The sequence below is a fragment of the Aedes aegypti genome, chromosome 1 (assembly GCF_002204515.2).
Source record: "Aedes aegypti strain LVP_AGWG chromosome 1, AaegL5.0 Primary Assembly, whole genome shotgun sequence".
Classification (NCBI taxonomy): Eukaryota; Metazoa; Arthropoda; class Insecta; order Diptera; family Culicidae; genus Aedes; species Aedes aegypti.
The window spans coordinates 307,551,419-307,571,647 of record NC_035107.1 but is presented as its reverse complement, the minus strand read 5'-3'; the positions used below and the strand labels follow the sequence as shown (position 1 = coordinate 307,571,647).

At 40.6% G+C, this 20,229-nt stretch overlaps 1 protein-coding gene across 6 annotated transcripts in view; it reads left to right on the top strand.

Moving 5' to 3' along the window:
- Positions 1 to 14,888, top strand: part of LOC5572601 (protein lethal(2) giant larvae) — a 93,190-nt gene extending 78,302 nt beyond the window's left edge. For all 6 annotated transcript variants that reach the window (XM_001654062.2, XM_021838475.1, XM_021838476.1 and 3 more), the window contains 7 exons: positions 6 to 1,827; positions 1,884 to 2,344; positions 2,404 to 2,549; positions 7,253 to 7,567; positions 7,630 to 8,087; positions 8,152 to 8,260; positions 13,550 to 14,888. In XM_001654062.2, the coding sequence (XP_001654112.2) occupies positions 6 to 1,827; positions 1,884 to 2,344; positions 2,404 to 2,549; positions 7,253 to 7,567; positions 7,630 to 8,087; positions 8,152 to 8,260; positions 13,550 to 13,739 (3,501 nt within the window). In that variant the 3' untranslated portion in view covers positions 13,740 to 14,888. The remainder of the gene's footprint in view (positions 1 to 5; positions 1,828 to 1,883; positions 2,345 to 2,403; positions 2,550 to 7,252; positions 7,568 to 7,629; positions 8,088 to 8,151; positions 8,261 to 13,549) is intronic.
- Positions 14,889 to 20,229: the final 5,341 nt, after the last annotated feature.

Below are 20,229 nucleotides of genomic sequence, written 5' to 3'. Positions count from 1 at the left end.
CCCAGACGGCTCAGCATGGCTTCCCGCACAAACCATCGGCCGTGGCGTACGACCCGATCAGCAGATTGATGGCCATCGGAACCAACAGTGGCATCATCAAGGTGTTTGGCCGGCCCGGCGTCGAGTTCTACGGTCAACATCCAGCCACAACAAATGCTTCCGATTCGATTGTTCAGCTGCTGGAATGGATCCCCGGAAGTGGCCGACTCCTGTCGCTGACGGCATCGAATCAGTTGATCCTGTGGGAACCCACCGGAACGGTGCTCGTTCCCATCAAGACGCTTCCCTTCGACGGTAAGCTCAAAAAGATTTCATCTTTGTGTTGTTCTTATATGAAGGACACGGTGTGGATTGGCACCGAAGGCGGAAACGTGTATCAGTTCGATATCAAAAGCTTCTCGGTGCGAGAACCGGTCATCTATCACGATGTGGTTCTCGAACAGTTACCCCAATCTTACAAATTGAATCCAGGGGCGATCGAATCAGTAAAGCAACTGCCAAACAATCACAATCAGCTGCTGATTGCGTACAATAGAGGCCTTGCCGTGCTGTGGGACTTGGATGCGTGCAATGTGAAACAATCGTTCATTTCTCCCGGCCATGGACAGAGTGTTGGCCTGTACATTTCCCCATGTGGCACACAGTTCACCTGGTACCACGGAGATGGTTCCTTTGCTACGTGGGATCTGGACAGTGCGATCCCACCGGAGAATCAGAAATACGTGCCTTACGGACCGGATCCGTGTAAAGCGATAGACCGATTGATTCGTGGAAAGCGAGGACTGTGTGAACTGGTGGTGTTCTCCGGAGGAATGCCGCGATCCGCTTACGGGGAACACCAATGCGTATCCGTTCACTGCCGAGATGGAACGAAAGTGGCCTTTGACTTCACCTCCAAGGTTATCGATTTCTTCGTCACGTTCAACGACGAACACCCCGAGCAGGCTGAAGTTTTGGTTGTCCTACTGGAAGAAGAACTGGTTGCGTACGACTTGACAGACGAAACCATTCCACAGATCAACGTTCCCTATCTACATTCGTTGCATGCCTCGGCCGTGACCTGTAATCATCTGGTTTCCGGTGTAAGGCCGGAGTTGTACGAGAAAATTGTCCGGGCTGGAGAGTCTCAGCTTTCGGATTATAGCTCCAAACCATGGCCGATTGACGGCGGATTACTTCCAGAAACCATCGAAGAAGAACGACAGGAATACGACCTGCTCATCACAGGTCACGAAGACGGTTCTGTGAAGTTCTGGAACTGCAGCGACGTTTGTCTGAGCCCAATTTTACATGTAAAAACTGCCCCACTGTTCAACAACAGTGACGAACCTTTTGACAATCACTTGACTACCTCAACTGAGCAGTTGGACGAAGGAGAACCTCCCTTCCGTAAGGCCGGACAGTTTGATCCGTATTCGGACGATCCGCGTTTGGCCGTGAAGAAGGTTCAGCTGTGCCCAATAACGGGCACACTGGTCGTGGCGGGAACCGCTGGCAATGTGGTCATTGCCAATTTTGAACCGTCTCCGGATCAACCTGGACCGTTGAAGGTCTCCACGATGAACCTGGTAAGCGACCGCGATGGCTTCGTATGGAAGGGACACGATCAGCTAAAGGTTAAACGCCAGCTGTTGGAGGAAAACACACCGATCCAGGAGGGCGTGAACGTGTTCAGCGTGTTGCAGATTCTTCCACCGGCTGCCGTGACTTGCACGGCTGTGCAAAGCCAGTGGAACTTAGTTGCTGCCGGAACTGCCCACGGGCTGGTGCTGTTCGATTATCACACCCAGAGTCCAGTGCTGCACAAGTGCACGCTGAATCCAAATGGTAAGATAGAACATGATAAATTCTTTGAACAGTTTTATAAACTTCTCTCCCTCAAGATCTCACCGGTGCAGGTGAAACCCTGTCGCGCCGTAAGTCGTTCAAGAAAACCCTCCGGGAGTCATTCCGTCGGTTGCGCAAGGGACGTTCCACCCGGAACAACCCGAGTGCTCAGGCAACAACCCCGGCGGAAACCCGCCCCATTGAACGACAGATCGAAGCCCGTCCCGTGGACGACGGAATGGGTTCCATGGTACGGTGTCTGACCTTTGCGCAAACGTATTTGACCAATCAGCAGCACACGAGCGCCACGCTGTGGTCCGGAACGAACTCCAGTTGCGTGTCGGTGTTCATACTGAATGTTCCCCCTCGGCCGCAACCACCACCACCGGCCCAGAACAACGAAGCCAACGTCGATGGAGGAGATGTACCACCCCCGAAACCCATCACCGGTGTGTTGGCCAAGGAGATCCAGCTGAAGCATCGTGCCCCGGTCATTGCGATCTCTCTGTTTGATCAGGTGAGTTACGAGAAATATATATAGCCAGCGTGAATTTTATCGAATTCGATCCTTTTTAGCATGGTGTCCCGCTAGAATTCCAGTCGAAGCCCGGTCCGGGACCACACAAGGTCCTGATCGCATCCGAGGAGCAGTTCAAGGTGTTCTCCCTGCCACAGCTAAAGCCGGTCAACAAGTACAAACTGACAGCGCACGAAGGAGCAAGGTCAGTAGAAAACTCAATCATTTTTTACAAATATAACAATAAACATCAATAGTTGGTGAGCTCGTTTCATACTATTCTATGATATTTTTATGCGGAAGCGTTTACCTCTACGGCTATCCAGCCCCCTAAGAGTCATTTGAAATATTAATGCACATTTGCAGATTAAAGCTATAAATTTCTTTAGTAAAGCTTCCTTCAAACTAGAGCTCATGCCAGATAACCTAGGCTAATGCTATGTTCAGACTACAGAGTTGTATCATGATACATCCTGTTTCTGCAACATTAAATATCCATACAATTTTGGCTACAATATCACCTTGCCGAACATGCTATTTCAAATATCATGATACAAACTGCTCCAATAACAGAAACTGAAATAGGATAACTGGACCTAGAAGTTCTGATGGATCTGGCGTAGAAACAAACTGCCTTGTCCAAATGAGTTGGAGATGAATCGATGAAAATACCTATCGTTTTGCATGTATTTTTGATAGATCTAATGAAAGTGATTATGGTGGTGAAAAAATGCGGTGCAAGTAAGTTTTGCAGCGGGGCACCCGGGGCAATATGGTTAAGGTTCATTTTGGCGACTTTGTCGTCCACTTACCTCAGACGGAAGACAGGTATCCAGATAATCCAGGAATATGATCGCTTCCAAATAATTTCGGAAATCCCTTCGGAAAACAGGAAAATCTCCAGAAAATGCTTCATCAAATCCTTCGAAAATTCCCCTAGAAATTCTGCCAGAAATGTATCAAGGTAATTATTCGGTAATCACTCCCAGATTTCTATAAAAGATTAAGATTTGCCAAGTAATCCTCAGAAGTTCCTCGGAAAATTCGTAAAAAAAACTCCTCAAGTAGTTGGTCTAGACTCTAGACATTTACCTCAAGAATACCTGTGGAAATTCCCCCCAAAATTCCTGTAACAGTTATTTTTTTCCGGAAATTCTTTCACTGTTTATTTCTGGAAGTTTTCAACGATTTTCAGGAATTTCTCCAGAACTAATCAAGAAATCCTTCTCGCGATTCCCACATATTTTTTCCAGTACTGTTTATATACTGAAAATTAACGGAATTTACTTCGGAATTTTCTAAGGAATTTCCTTCGAAAGCTCTTTCGGAATTTCCTCCTAGAAGTTGATTTTGGAGATCCTTTCGAAATTTCTCTCGGATTTTCCTCCGGTAGTTCCATCAGGAATTTCCTCTAGAATTTGCTACGTAATTTCCTACGGAACGTTCTAAAAACTTCGTAGGCACTTCCTGAAGGAATTTCCGAAGGCGTTTCCCCAGGCACTTCCTCAAGAACTTCAAGAATACTGGAAGTAAATCCGAAAAATCTTTCTGAAAGAACTCATCATTTTTTTTTCTGGGATTTCCTACGGAATTTCTTTGGAGTTTTCTACGGAATTTCCTTTGAAATTCTCATTTGTAATTTCCTACAGAATTTCTTTGGGGCGATCCATTAATTACGTAAGACAATTTTCGGGGTTTTTAATCCCCCCCTCCCCCCATGGTAAGATTTTTTGTATGAAAATTAAAAATAAATTGTATGGCACGTAAGAAATCTAAAACACCCCCTCCCCCCATAAACCCTTACATAATTAATGGACAGCCCCTTTGGAATTTCTTTTAGAATTACCTCTGGAGTTGCCTACGGGATTCCCTCTGAAATTTCCTACGGAATATGCTTTGAAATTTCTAACGGAATATTTTTGGTAATTTCCTTCATTATTGGAATTTTATTCGGTACCGTAAGGACGCCATTCACCGCTCACGCTCCATTCACCGCTCATTGAATTATTTTGAAAAATCTGATCGAATTTTTGCAATAAAAGTCATCAACATGTATTAGTATACCAGAATGGATTGTATCAGAATGAAATTCATATGATTTAATATTATATACTATTTATAAAAAATAATTTTAGGCTGTTTAAGGCGGTAAACATGAGTTGAACAATGATTTTATTATGGCAGATCGAAAAATGCTCTTTAGCTGCACGCTTTAATATGTTGTTGTTGTATAGTACAAAGATAACAACCAGCTATTGGAAGTAAATTAATTCCAACTAATTGTGTATATAGAGCCTCATACTTAAGATGAGCGATGAATGGCACCCTACACATGTATCATTGGCATACATGTTATTCGGTATCATTATACGTTGTTCACATTTCAACTTCTTTCCTGCAAAAACAGATGTTTTATCTTGCGTCTAGCGCAAAAAGTTGCGAAAAATATCGTAAAACCAATTTTTGACAGAATTTTATGTGTTGAAATGCTGTTAAATGAGCGGTGAATGGCGTCCTTACGGTATTTCCTTTGGAATTTCCTACTGAATCCCCTTAGGAATTTCCTCTGGAAATGTCTTGGCAGTTTCTCACGCAATTTCCTACGAAAATTTCCTGGAAGAACTTTCAAAAGTTCCGTAGGCATTTCCTAATAAAAAAAACTTCCGAAGGCACTTCCTGAGGGAATTTTTGAGGGCATTTCTCTAAACACTGGAGGAATATTTGAGGGATCTTTCTTGAAGAACTATCGGAAGATCTTCCGAAGAAACCTCCAGAAGGAATGTCCTGGAAGAATACTCCTAGAGGAACTTACAAGATGAGCTTCCTGAAGGAACTTCCCGAAACAACTCCCTAAAAGAACTTCCTAGCTGAAAAAACTTCCAGAAGGAATTTCCTGATGGAACATCCAGAAGGAACTTCCTGAAGGTACTTTCCGAAGGAACTTCTCGAAAGAACTTCCTGAAGGAACTTCTCGAAGGAACTTCCCGATGGAAATTCCTGGAGAAACTTCCCAAAGGATCTTTCTGAAACAATTTCTCAATGGAACTTCCTGAAACAAATCCCTGAAGGAACTTCCTGGAGGTATTTACTGAAAGAACTTTTTGAAGGAACTTTATAAAGGAGCTTCCTAAAGTAATTTTCCGAAGGAATTTCCAGAAGGAACTTCCTGAAGGTACTTCCCGAAGGAACTTTCTGAAGGAACTTCCTGAAGGAACTTCCTGAAGAATCTTTCCGAAACTCTCTGAAGGCGTTTCTCGAAGGAACTTCCCGAAGAAACTTTCCGAAGGAACTCCCTGAAGAAACTTCCCTAAGGAATTCTCTGAAGTCACTTCACGAAGGAATTTCCTGAAACAACTTCTTGATGGATCTTTCTAGAGGAACTTCCAGAAGGAACTTTCCGGAAGAACTTTCTGAAGGAACTTCCTGAAGAAACTTCCCTAAGAAATTCTCTGAAGACACTTCACGAAGGAATTTCCTGAAGCAACTTCTTGATGAATATTTCTAGAGGAACTTCCCGAAGAAACTTCCTGAAGGAACTTTCCGAAAGAATTTACCGAAGACACTTCCCTAAGGAATTCTCTGATGACACTTCACGAAGGAATTTCCTGAAGCAACTTTTTGATGGATCTTTTTAGAGGAACTTTCTAAAGGAACTTCCTGAAAAAGCTTCCCGAAAGAACTCTCTGATGGCGCTCCCCGAAGGAACTTCCTGAAGAAACTTTCCGAAGGAACTTCCTGAAGAATCTTAAAAAGACAATTTACACCGTCTTCAGCACATAGGCTGCACAGACTGAACGATCACTAACATTAGGCAACGGATAACACGAAACACCCAGTAGCCCAGTGATGAATTTTTCGTTTGACGAAAAGTTTTCACCGACTGGAGCGGGAATCGAACCCACACCCCGTGGCACAATACGCCTAGACGATTGAAGCCGCTAACCGCAAGGCCACGAAGCCCACAAATTGGTCTTTCCGAAGGAACTTCCTGAAGAAACTTCCCTAAGGAATTCTCTGAAGACACTTCCGGAAAGAATTTCCTGAAGGATCTTCCTCTCCTGATTGAACTACGTGAAGAAACTTCTCAAAGGGACTTCCTGAACTCCACGAAAAAAAATTCTGGATGAATTTTCCGAAACAACTTCCTGAAGGGGGATGGAAGAACTACCAGAAGGAATTTCATAGAAAAACTGCCGGAAGGAACTTCCGGAGAAACTACCTAAAAGACCTACCGGAGGAGCGTACTGATCGAACTATCAAAAAGATGTTTTCCGATGATCATCCGGAGGTGGCGGATGTTAAAAGAAACTTCCTAAAGGCACTTCATGAGCTGTAAGATTTTGGAAAACAGAGAGTAATCAATGGAATTTCCAGTGTGAACGGGTTTCGCTCGATTCTGTCTACAAAAAATCCTGAATTTTGATGAATATTGTTAGGTTTCAAAGTAGAGAAATCATGTCAAAAATTAAAAAAAAAACTGATTGCCTGATTATTTCTTAGTCTAAAGTGTTAGGTAAAGTCCGCGTCTATGAAGCTTAACAAAGCTGAAGATGTCTGGGTTGGATTCCCGGATCATCCAGGATCTATTAGTAATTCAACTCCCTGGTTCTAGAGAAGCATCGTGCTTATCACATAATAAACTGGCAACTTTGACGCTAACTTCGTCAAGAAGAAAAATAAGATTCTTACAGCATGAGCATGGGTAGTTTATAGTGACAAGCATAGTAAATTGTTTCGATCAGTAATAACTAGATTTCGCGGTTAAAATTCAAATTGGTCTTTGTTGGTGAGCTCGTTTTATTCTATTTTTGACACAACAATTAAAAATTACTCCTCCTTCGACAATTTCTCGTCTAAATCATATTACATGCTAAGTGCAACTCGCCTAACAATGCCTTCAAATTCCAGGGTTCGTCGCATAGCGTTCGCGACATTCATGTGCACCCTGCCGGCGTCTCATCCCCAGGCCAGCCCATCCAAGTCTGGACCACGGTCACCTGCCCCAGCTCCGGCTCCAGCCGCCGAATCCGCTCCGGCATCCGGTTCCCCATCAGCCGAAGCGCTAAATGCAAACCCCGCGGAACCCGCCGTCGCTCCCGAAGTAACGAAACACTACGAAATCAGCCTGCTCTGTCTGACGAACCTAGGCGACTGTTTGGTCCTGTCGATCCCGGAACTGAAGCGACAACTGAATGCGGCCGCCGTCCGAAGGGAGGATATCAAGTAAGGAATAAAAGATTGTGTTTGATTGAAAGATTTACTGAACGGTTTTTTTATGTTTCCAGCGGTATCTCTTCGCTGTGCTTCACAAACCACGGGGAGGCCCTGTACATGATGTCCTCGTCTGAGGTTCAGCGAATCACGTTGTCCACTTCGAAGATCGTTTCGCCCACCGGTTACATCGAGCTGGAGGATTGGTCTCAAGCCGATCAGGAAGAACCCGAACAGGCGGTCGAAGCTGAGGAAACGCCGGCAACACCAGATGCTGAGGCACCTGCCGCTGCAGGAAAGACCTTCGATGTGTCCTCACCCTTGTCGGTTGCGGTCACATCCATCAATGGAACCGGTGCAGCAGGTGACGGTCTGACCAACGGAGTCGGCAGCGGGGACGACGCATCTCCCAACAAAGCCGCCAATGAAACCATTACCAGCTCGATCGGGGACATTACCATTGACTCGGTCCGGGACCATCTGAACTCGACGACCACGACGCTTTGTTCGACCACCACCGAGGAGATTGTCGGTAAGTTGAAACGAGAAGGTTTATTGGAAGAATATTTTGATTGACAATTTTTGCTATTCCATAGGTCGGCTATCGGTACTGAGTACGCATTCGAACAACGTAGCTTCCTCGGCCAAAACTACCGACGTAACCACCCTCAATTCTTCGAACATCAAAGATTTGAAGCACATCGGGTATGTTGAGTTGATTTTTTCCAAGGCTGGTAGCAGGTCTCTTTTTGAAGACTTGGAATGCAAGTCTCTAAAAGGTTTCTATTTATAATACATAATCTCTTAAGTCTCCTTTTTATCCGAATACACCCGATTCTGTTTTTGCACGGGGGATGCGTACCGTGCAATACAAATTTTCAGTTCAAAATTTCAAAAACCGTGTAAAAAAAGTAACACCATTTCTCGACGTTTCATGCAAAAATAAGGTTTTGGCGGAAAAAATTGTATGGAAACGGCCGTGTAAAAAAAATCCGTGCAAAAACAGAATCGGGTGTAATTGGTCTCGAAATTCACTTCTTTCCTGTTTTTTGCTTGCAGTGAATCCTGGGGCAAAATTCAAAAAGCTCCAGGAACTTATAGCGACTCTTCGCGATTAGTGTTCAGTGATTATGGTTGTAAAATCTCTATATATGTTTTCCGAAATAATTTTAGGGGCTCCTAAAGGCATCCCTTTAGAAATTACTCTATAGATTTCTTACCAATTTTACCTGGAATTCGGTCAGGAATTTTTCAAGATATCAACCATCTCTGGTAATTTCCACAGCGATTACTCTGAAAATTTGTCCAGAGAATTATCTTCACAGACTTGTCCACTTAGTATTAAACCGATTTTTCCAATGATATCTACAGGAGTACTTCTAAGAAAGTCCGCAATGGGCTACCTTTTCCACAGTTTTAAAGGATATTTCCTAAGAAACACCACACAAGAATTACTCCAGGAGTTCCTACGCTGATTTGAACAGTTATTGGAATTGGTCCAAAAATTCCTCCAGAGATCTTTCCAGATAATCTATTAGAAACTCTTCCAGAAATACCTTAACCCTCAAAGTCCCAGGATAGGCGAGGAAACGTCATTTGGCATAAAGCCGTTTGGATATTATGTCGCATTTTAAACAAATATTTATCCAACACCTAAGATATGCCATGCTTTTTGATTAAAAAGAAACAACATGATATTTTATGACGCATTTTATGGTCCCGGATATTACTGCACCACTGCAGTATCTTCATTTTCAAATTATGCCAAGCCTCTCTGCCATAAAAATTATTCCAGCCCCACAACTTCCCGCATTAACTGGCGTAGAAGCAGTAGCATATACGGTCTACTGTGGGAGCCAGTGTAATGCACCATCAATTCCTTCCCCTTCCTCTCATTGGTCTGCAATCCGACGTAGCAGGCGCCATTGATGCCTAAAATAGAAGATCACCAGCACTTATACACTGAGGGTGTCTGTTAGTCATCTGGTTGGTTCCTTATGTAAGTGCAGTTGATCTGGCGATACTGGAGTAGCAGCCACGGGCGGCCAATAAAGCTCAAGCTCATCACTTTGCTTAATGGAAGGAATTTGATCAAATTCAACGTTTTTCACGGTTATGCCAAACGGCTGTTACGCCCAATAATGATTATGCCAAACGATCGTTATGTCAAATGACATTATGCCGAACAGCTATTATGCTAAACGATGTAATTATGCCATATGGCATTATACCAAACGGGGTAGACCCATCCGGAGCAAAACCCTTCTTGGAATGTCCCCTATCATGGTTCCTTCCCTGACTTCTCTGATTCTGCTGTAGTTTTTATCTAGAGTTTTCAATCCCGGGAACATTTCCCGGGAAATGAGATTTCCCGGGATTCCCGTTTCCCGGGAAATGATTTTCTGTTTCCCGGGATTCCCGTATTTCCCGGGATTTACGTATTTCCAGTTCTATTAAATAGAAAAGAACTCTATTTTCAAACAAAACCCATCGCACAATTTATTTTTCATATTATTCTAAGCAATGTCCTCACTAGTTATATTACGATGTTGATTTATATGTTTTTTTTATAATCAAATAATTGTTGATACAATAAATACCGTTTTTGACAATATGTTTTTCCAGAAAAGATTTTATGCTATACAAAATAATGGATTTTTTGAGGGATCTTTTCCATGAATTGAGTGGGCTTATAAAGTTTTCATTGATGTAGTAGTCAACATTTTCAACACAAGACTCTACTTGGTTTGTATTATAGTGCTTGAGAGGATTGATACAATGTTGGTAAATATTAATTGAATTTTATACGATTGATCAAAAATAAGCTCCAGATGGACTTTCGCTTAATGTTACAATGAAATGATATTCCATGACTCGATATCGACTCATGGAACCATACTAAACACAAAATTTCATGATTACTATGATGGTTCCCTATAACAGCATTCCAAAGCATTTCTGTTCCATGAGTCGATGTTCCCCTCAGATATCGACTTATGGAGCTCATATAGACTTTCTTGTTTTAAAGCCAAGCGTTTGAAACGAAGCCAACAGATTTTTTGTTTGAGAAACGTGAATAAATAACTCACAAAAAAATCATACAAGTTTACTGGTACTGGTACAAATTGAAATACGATTAATTTAAAAAAGAAAATTTCATCAAATTTGCTTAATATTCACGTTTTTGTAAATTTCCCGGGATCCCGGGATTTCCCGGGAAATGGCAATTTTATTTCCCGTTTCCCGGGAAGACATCCCGGGAAAATTGGAAACTCTAGTTTTTATCATAAGGCACACTCCCAAAGCTTTGGCAATTAAGTTCGGTCACATCAGTTGCGACAGAATGTTTTACACTGATGGGTCAAAAACAAATAATTCCACTGGATTTGGTGTATTTAATAAGTTTCATGGTGCCGCACACCAACTTCCAAACCTTTGTCCGTATACGTCACAGAACTAGCGGACTCTTGCTTAGATGGACGATATTTATGACAGACATGTCGCTTTCAATGATTTTTCTTCATTGCTCGTCGAGCCTTGATCAGTTGACAATAAAAATGAAATGTATGTGAATTAGGCCGATAGTTAAATCCCATACCACTCTGTTGAAAGTCAACAGAATGATCCCTCAATCATATTATTTCCCAAAGCTTAACCTCGACTAAACCGCGAGTAGTATGGTTGCAGATTTACAGCCATTACCAAAGATTTTTTTGTGAGAAATATGGCAAAGTCCTTTCGATATTTTTGAGTTTAGTTCTCGACGCTTGTTTTGTAATGGAATATTTTTGGAAGCAATCATTGTTTTTGGTTAGATATAGTTTTTGTCCAAAAAATCTCTCGTTGAAACTAACAGATCAAACATTTCTCTAGGAATTAGCTCTGAACCATGGTTAGCGCATAATTTTGAAAGCATTCTTAGTAGACGATGGGTTGGCTATATCAGGGTGTCCATCAATCCGTGAAATCCTGGAAAAGCGAAAAAACACCCTGGAATTGTAAATGACCGATAAAAATAGGGAAATACTCGGGAATTTTGCTGAGGTTCCTATTGTGTGGGCTTCCAATGGGTCGCGACGTTCTCAAACGACCGGTCACGGAACATGAGTCCGTTGCTCGATAAATACTTGACCCATTGGAAGCCCACACAATAGAAACCTCAGCCAGTACAGTTGCTGGCTAGTGTTGTGTGCTATTTCATTACCTAAAAAATAATGCGCTCTCGGGTTAGGCATTGGATATAAATAGAAAGCGTTGTGTTTGGATGGGCATCTAATTCTTCTAAGGTGCACTTTGTGAAAAAGGACCACGTGACTGGTGAGCTGAAATCGAATTCAGGTTAACTTCTGCGTCCATGAGTCCGCTCATGGCGTAGTGGTAACGCGCCCTAACTAGAGATCAGGGAGTCGTGAGTTCGATTCTCACTGAGAAGACGTGTAACTTTTCCGCAAAACTTCACGTCAATATGTCCATTTAATCCAACTGCAAAATATATGTAATGTTTAGCTTTTCGGTAGTTGTTAAACTTCCACTCGGCTGGTTAGCCGTAAACCACGATTCATAATTAAAAACAAGTATGAAAAACAGCCTAATTGAAAAGAAGGATAATAACTATGATGGATTTTTTATTATGTTTAATGATCATTACATACATATAAATGTTGAAACTATTTCGAAAAAAGGGTGTAGGTACCTCTATATTGTGTTCTGAGTGTTCTCTTAGGATTGGTTTTCTGTGGGATAAAATTCTGAGGAACGGTACACTCTGGGAAATTAAATTTCAGGGAGCGGTTTTCTGGGAAATGTTATGTATCCTTAAAACTTTCTTCAAAGAGTTGTGAAAAAATCGCTGGAAGAATTCCTGAAGACATTGCTAGTTGAAGTGAAATTTCTGGAATTATTCTTAGAAAAGTTTCATATTGAATCCTTGTTTATATCTTAAGCGAATTTCTCTAAGAAATTTCTAATTCACCAAATGAACTCCTGAAGCAATCTTCGTAGTAATTCCTGAAGGAAACTTTGGGCAAATATCTGAATCAGCTTCAGTTGAAATTCCTGGACACCATCAGTGCACCAGATTTCGCTCATTTAAGGGAAGTTATGTGTTCAAGTGTTTGTTGTAAAATAACTGTTAAGCCGATCAATACTATTTTTATGTCACAATGTAGCTCCAAGTATAGGTAATCAGTGGCAAATAAAAAAAATGAACAACTTTCATAAAAAAAAAATATTTAATTGCATTTGTTACTGCATCTAAGTGTTCCTATATCCGCTCACGGTAAACAGTTTTCGTGACGAACTTATTAAAAAATGCATTATTTCGAATTTCGTTATTTATCCTGATATGTTTTATGGTCAAACCATAGCTACTACTGCAATAAAGAATGCTGTATACTAAAATCGACATTTCTTCAATATTTTGTTTATTTTTTTTTTGCATGGGCGGTTATTGGAACACACAAAAATATCTAGTGATCCAATAACCGCTCACGAGGCTTTGTGTTTTCAATATAATGAATTATTTTATCAAATGAAAATAATGCCAGACGACTGAATTTGAAAGTTGTTAATATTGCTTGAATATATTCGTGCGAAAAATGATGGTTTTTGACACTAAAAATCAATTTTTACACTAGTGAGCAGAAATAGGGGCATGAGCGGTACTGGTGCACTGATGGTACTTGTTGTAATGTCACTAGTATATATGTAGTAATGCCCGGAAAAAAAAACTCTTATAAAGATCTTTGGAGGAATGTCTTGCTGGAATCTCTGAAAATTCCATATGAAAACTTGTATCTCCTGTTTGGACTATTTTTATTCTCTTGCTTCCTGAATGGTCTTTTTTCACCTTGCTTAGTCACTTTTTGGTTCTGGTTTGGTATCTTTTCTTCAGGCAACTCTCTTAAGTTCTTATATTTTTAACACTCAGATGCTACCAGACCTGCTTTTCCAAAAAAAAATTCCTATGTCACTAATTCACGCTTTTCTCTACAGGGATTCCACCGAAACTGCGTCCAACTCGGTGATCATCAAATCGGTCATCACCACGGTCAAGCATGGCACCAGTCACGTAAACGGTGAGCACAATTCGACCACCACGACCGAAAGCAGCAAAACCGTCTCGACCGGAGGCGGCACCGGAGGTACGACCGTGTCCCTGCTCCGAAAGGAGAGTCAATTCTAAACTGATGGAAACGAAAGGTTTCCAGTAACCAGAGCATGCAGTTAGTAAGATATGACACGACATAACAGAGCTAGCGATGAAACCACCCACGAACCGCGAAGGACACCAGTGGACAGACGCGCATCCAGGGCGCGGCAGAAAGTATTGTTGCCGTTGTGTTTAAGTTTGAGCTAGTTTATAGTTATTGCGATTATCACTTTTAACGCGACAGACATTTGCTATTTAGTAGTAGACAGGTAAGTATTTTTATTAAATTCTTTGTGAAAATGTTCGCATCGCGTCTGTGTGATATATTTTCCGATTTACTTAACTTGACACACGAAGCAAAATGGAAGGTTCTGTGCTGATTGGATTGATTCTTAACAGTTAAATGTTTGAATGCATTTAAGCAACGAAAACATTTCAATTCTTCTAAAACCAAGTTCGATCGAAACCGTCGTGTGATAATGCAGAACATTAGAGATAGAGATGCCTTCAAGCGTTCAATCAAGGTAGAACGTTACACACAAACGAACACATTACAGGAGACAAACGAAGACTCTGCCTTCGTTTTGCCTTCTTCATATATTTTAAAAGCATGAACCCCACCAATGAATGGTGAAATTTATTCCGAACTGTGAATCGTTTATATAGAAAAAAGAGTAGCGCCACCATACAAAAACGTAGTAATGTTAGCTGTATTTAACTTAGAACACGAATGCAACTGAACTGCAGACAGGAAGCGCAGTTTTGGCGAATGTTGCAAGATTTCCGAATGTATTTTAATCCACCATCCCTCTGCGATGATAAGTGACGCGTATTATTCCTTAAAAACTTCCGAACGAGATCGATTCTACAAAGTATTACACACTAAACAGTGCTCCCTCGCTCCTATGACCGTTTTCCGGCAGTGAAAATTCAGATGGAGGAGCCAATCGAGAAAACGAGCACGCGCGCGTATATACATTTTTAAGGCATTATCGGTCGGTATTTATATATAATCTACATAACTTGAACGAGGCGGCCCTTGATATAGTTGTAGACGTATTTTTTGATGCAATTTACATGCGTAAACGAAAAAGAGAGAGTACTATACTTACGGTTAAGTAAACCTTAAAATCATACAAAACAAGCAGAGTAAATGAATAAATATGTCTTATTATATGTTAAGTGATGTACAAGTCGGCGTCGTAGGTTTTGTTGCGTGTGCTAAAACAATTCGAACGATCCTTGATGCTGATTGTTTCCGATAATTGGGTGATTTCAGGCACTCATGCAACACGGAAGTTCTTTTAGAAGATCATTGCATCACATGCAGAATTCACGTTGCATATTGAAATTTGCAGGGATAACAATGGGAGTGTCCTCGTCGGAGAAACTTGGTTGGAAAGGTGAATGCAGTACTACGATGAACATCTGAATGTCGTGAGGAAAAAAAATGAAATTTTAATTTTTTCGTGTTCGGGTCGGGTTTGGCAAGAGTTTTAAACAGAGCAATAACCTGAAAGCTTTCCTATGCACCAGAAACGATGAATCGAACCCACACTCCTTAGCACGATTCGGCTAAATGCCTTGGTGGCACTAACCGCACGGCTACGAAACCCACAAAAATCACAAGATTCGAAATTTTGCCACCACGCGTTGCCAGTAAGCATGGACCTTTTGTTTAATTGATATATAAGAATCATAATCACTTAGAAAGATAACGTATTTGAAAAAGTTCTTGTACGGGAGTGGACTGTATTTCTTAAAACTTCGACATAGGCGGACCGACGTATCTCCGAGACAACCACACAACCAGGGAATCGATACCGGATGAAAACACTTGCTTAACAGTTCAAAACATCTATTTTACAGACTATTTACATGACTTAGTTAAATGGAATCCACTTGAATCTTTAAGTTTGCAACGACACGTCTTGACACGTTGGAAGCACGGCGAACAAAGATGTCTTCCATTCGCGGGTAGAAACATCCTCAAATTTTTGCGCGCTCGTTTCGTGCGGCTGCGGCTGGTTGCATCACACGATATCCTTTCGTGCATCACGCAACTCAGCAGGCTGCGGCTGGGCGATGCACTCATAAAAAATCATTTGGGCGAAGACTAGGACACATATGTGATGTTCGAAAGGTGAAAGCAGCACTATGATGAACAGTGGAATGACTTCATAACGTAAGCCAAAATGTGTAGAAGAAACAACTTGACGGACAAATAGATGTTGATTGAAAGGCGAAAGCAGCATTACGATGAACAATGGAATGGCCCTGAGAACATCGAAAAAGATGGTCAGATCTGAGCGATATTGATTGCGTTAGACAGTTTTTTTTTCTTTGTTCGGGTGCGCCACACAGTGGGTGATATGAATAAAAAACGTTGAACTTTACTACATGTAGCATCTACTCAAAAACAAAATCCACAAAGTTTACTACACTTTGGTATGAATAAAAAACTTTTCGAACATGTAGTACTTACTACTTTCGAACATGAGCAGTGACTGAAGCTGCACGTTAAGAAATTTCCATTCAGAGTGTAGAATGTTTCTGCACGTAAAGAACAATCTATTCAGAGTGACGGCTAAAATTAATACAATCATGCATATGACGGAAATGCATGGAATCTAATCGATTACGCGACAATTTGCACAAAATCATGAAGGTGCTGTAATTTGACAAGATTTGCAGTGTAATTTTGCGATTAGTCTGGTACTCTCTTTATGTCTATGATTTTATGATGATGGTACATCAAAGAATTTTCTGAATGGTTTTCGGTCTTCGCCAACGCCAGTGATTGATGATTTTTTTTTAAATATTAGCTTAATTAGTAGAGATCTTGAGACTACAGCTATCAAATTTGGAATCACATATTTTCTAACACCAGTACTGAGATTCTGCTAAAATTGCGGTAGAATTTTGATGCTCCCCGTGTATTTTCTTAACAGCATGTTGAATTCCGGAAGTTCTAAGTGTTTATGTGATATTCTCGTTATTTTGGTGGGGTTTCTGATAGTATCCTTGGAATTTGTAGACCTTATAATGTAGAGATTTTTATGGGAATTGTAGTGATTCAATAGGGTCCTAAAGCCCTGTCCCAATTTTAGTGCCAAACGCTTATGTTTAGGCCAATAACACATGTTTACTCAATTTTCTAATGTTTTCCTTTAGTTTGAGTTCAAAAAACATTGTTTTATGTTATTTTTGGATTTTGTCACACCCCTTGGCTTAAACTCAAATTATGGGTGTATTTTGTTTTCCGTGTCCCTTTCGAAATGTCAGATAGGAACAACCCCATGGGTTGCAGTGTTAAAACTAAAACCCCTGTGGTGTTTTTGTCGACTAACCGAACGTCAAACATGATCAAAAGTGTCAAGGTTCATTTATGGACCCAATTTTTAAATTACAGTTTAAACATAATATAGCCGTTATTTGAGCGGGAAAAATTGCTAAAGTAATTGCAATAACATGCTCTTTCGTGTTATTGAACAAAAACATGATTTCATTAAACATTTTAGGACCCAATTGGTAGTCGTTAGAATTCAATGAGGATCTCTCCTAAAACTCCAGGGTTCTCTTTGAAATTATTAAAATTCTTATCGATTTCCCAAAAAATCCCATTGAAATCTATAAAATATGTACCGACATTCAAAAGGTTTATGTTCTTACAGAAATACCGTCTCAAAGATACCCACAGAATTCCAAAAGATTAATATTCGGAATCCCATTCCCACCCCAATTCTAGAGTTTTTACCAGATTCCTAATATTCCCGCAATATTCCTAGAATGGTATTTAAACCTCAAGAATTATCATAAAAAATCCGACATCCCTATCGGAATCTCAAAGTTCGTACAGGAATTCCGGAATTCAAAAGGAAATCTGAGATGTCAGAATTTACACGTAAAATTCAGAATTACATTATCTGAATTCCTACCGACATCCTAAAATTCCTAGAAAATAACATAATTATCGTAATGGCAGAATTCACACGGATATTACAAATTTGCCACTGCCGGTAATCTTACCGGAATCTCAGCATTGGCGGGGCGAATGTTTTCGTAACCTCAGAATTCCTAAGCAAAACTCAAAATACCTTCCGGAATATCAAAACTCATATCGTTTTCCCATGATTTGTACTCAAAATTAAATTATTCCATTCAATTCCGCAATCTCAAAGCATGTGTAGCAACCTCTGAAGCTAACTACCAGTAGCTTTGTAGTAAATGCTACCTTTATTCATAGCAATGCGTTGTTTGTAGTATGTTCGAAAGGTGTAGAAAGGAAAATGACACAAACATGTTCCACTCGTGTTCCACATATAGCGTTTACTACCGAGAATGTAGTAAACTCAACTTTACTACATTTTATTCATACGGCCCATCGATTACAGTATTACATACATTTTGTTTATAAATTTTCTCAAATATTTAGTTAATATACGGAAAAATGTACGCGTGACTGATATGCGTTTATTTGCTCTTGAATGAACGCATAACAGTATCAGTGCTTACTATGATGCATCGGTCTTCACATGTGTATAATTGTTGTTTTAACAGTTTAGTGTCCGCATTCAAAGTCGCGAAAATGTCTGCTCTCGATTATTTGAAAAGTTATGGTACTTCTGATAGTTCCGAGGATGAGTGCAGGAATTTGGCCGATGGCGTCCCGTTGGACAATGACGCGAGCTCTGAAGACAAGTTCGCTGGACGGCAATGCTGGCGGCGACGACATATTTCAGATTCCACCGAAGACGTAGCATTGGGTAAGCTATTTAAAATCCTTGGAGGACACTATATATGTGAAGGGGACTGATTAAATGGACTCAGACGGAAGTCAAACAGCCGTTGATGAATTTGCCAAAAACGCAAGAGAACAACAAAATGAAAGCGATACACAACGCCAAGAAGTGTCGATTATCGCACCAGGTAATGGCCGGTACGCTGATCATAAGTACTGTGCAAAAGGATAGGATAAGAAACGGTCAAGGAATGATTCCGCTACCGAAATTACTTTAGCTGTACGCAGCTGAGAAGTAGAGCTGATTTCATAACGTCGGTAACGCTTGCCATACAAATCAAAGGGAGCTGTCACTTTTCCGAGCGGAAAAATGTGCCGCTCAATTATTCCGCAAGTAAAAGTGACACTTCGCCCATACTGGATCAGCTGTCAAAATTACTTCGGTAAAAAGGAGAAATTTTACTTGAGTGCTTTACGTTTCAGGTGCATACTACGCATAAAGCTTGTCACTTGTGGGTGTATAATGAACTACGGGCTTAAAATACCGAAGAAAACCCGTATTCGTCTTAACACGTTGCTCTAGGCATTGGATTCACGAGAGCAAACCAGCTATATACGCCAGTACGTGGTACGAGTGGATGTTCAAAGACGGTGTCGGTACAAGTACGAGGAAGACGATCCAAGGAAATCCTATAGCTTTGTATTTCATCTGGCTGAATCAAACGATTCTTCCGTTTAAGTGTGTCGTAGATTTTTTCTGACCATTCTGGGTTCCGTAACCAACTGGGTTACGGATAAGTATATTTTCCTTTTACTTGACTTACTTATCAACACAATTTGTCGCAAGTCCTTTATCACAAAAGTCGCGAGACTGACATACGTTTATTAGTAACGTGGGACAGACCAAGTTCGCTATTGTTTTTAACATTTCTAGAACAAACGTATTATTTTCTTATAATACAATGAAAGTACATGCAATTTAATGACGTTTCCCGTAATTAACTAAAAAATGACAAAAAGTCACGTGGGACTGTTATGCATTTATGGGCAGTATAGAGCTTAATTTTAGCTGATTGTCTTTGTCATCTATGAAATGTTTGTTTAGCAAAGTATTTTTTTTTTTCGTTTGTCTTCACTAATTATAGCAACGGGTGAGTCTTTACTTCACAGGCAAAGTTTGCGATGGTAAAAATGAAATTTTAGAGATAAATCATCAATTTGTGTAGGATTCTAACTCCGTTATGGTAGATAGATTAGCAGGCAACCAAGACGGGCACAGAACAATTAAAGATTTTCCGGTAACAAAAACTGGAGGTTAGATCTTCTTTAAATTGAACCCCTCTGAATTCCATTACCCCGATGGAACGTGAAGAGCATAACCACGAGTTCCAGTTTCTAGAATGGGTTTACTTCAAATTCCATTAGCACGGGGCAATGTTATTCAAGGTAAATATAAATTCGGGACAATAGCATTCAGCATAATGGTGCGTTTATGCTGATGACTCTCGGGTTAATGAAACTCGGGGTGGAATATTTTCAAGAGAGGTTTGATTTGAGTATTGATTTTTATGGAATACATGTGAAATTCAGCTCTGCAAATGTTATGATTTAATAATCAATGAATCCAAACAATACCGAATATTTCTTCTTTTCTTAAGCGTATTTCAAGCATTGATGCTTACTCTTCACGATTTGGCTTGAGAATGGGTTGATTCATTTATACAATTCTTTCACTATTGTATTCCAGGATCCAGGACTCTTACGTATTTTTGAGATCGAAAA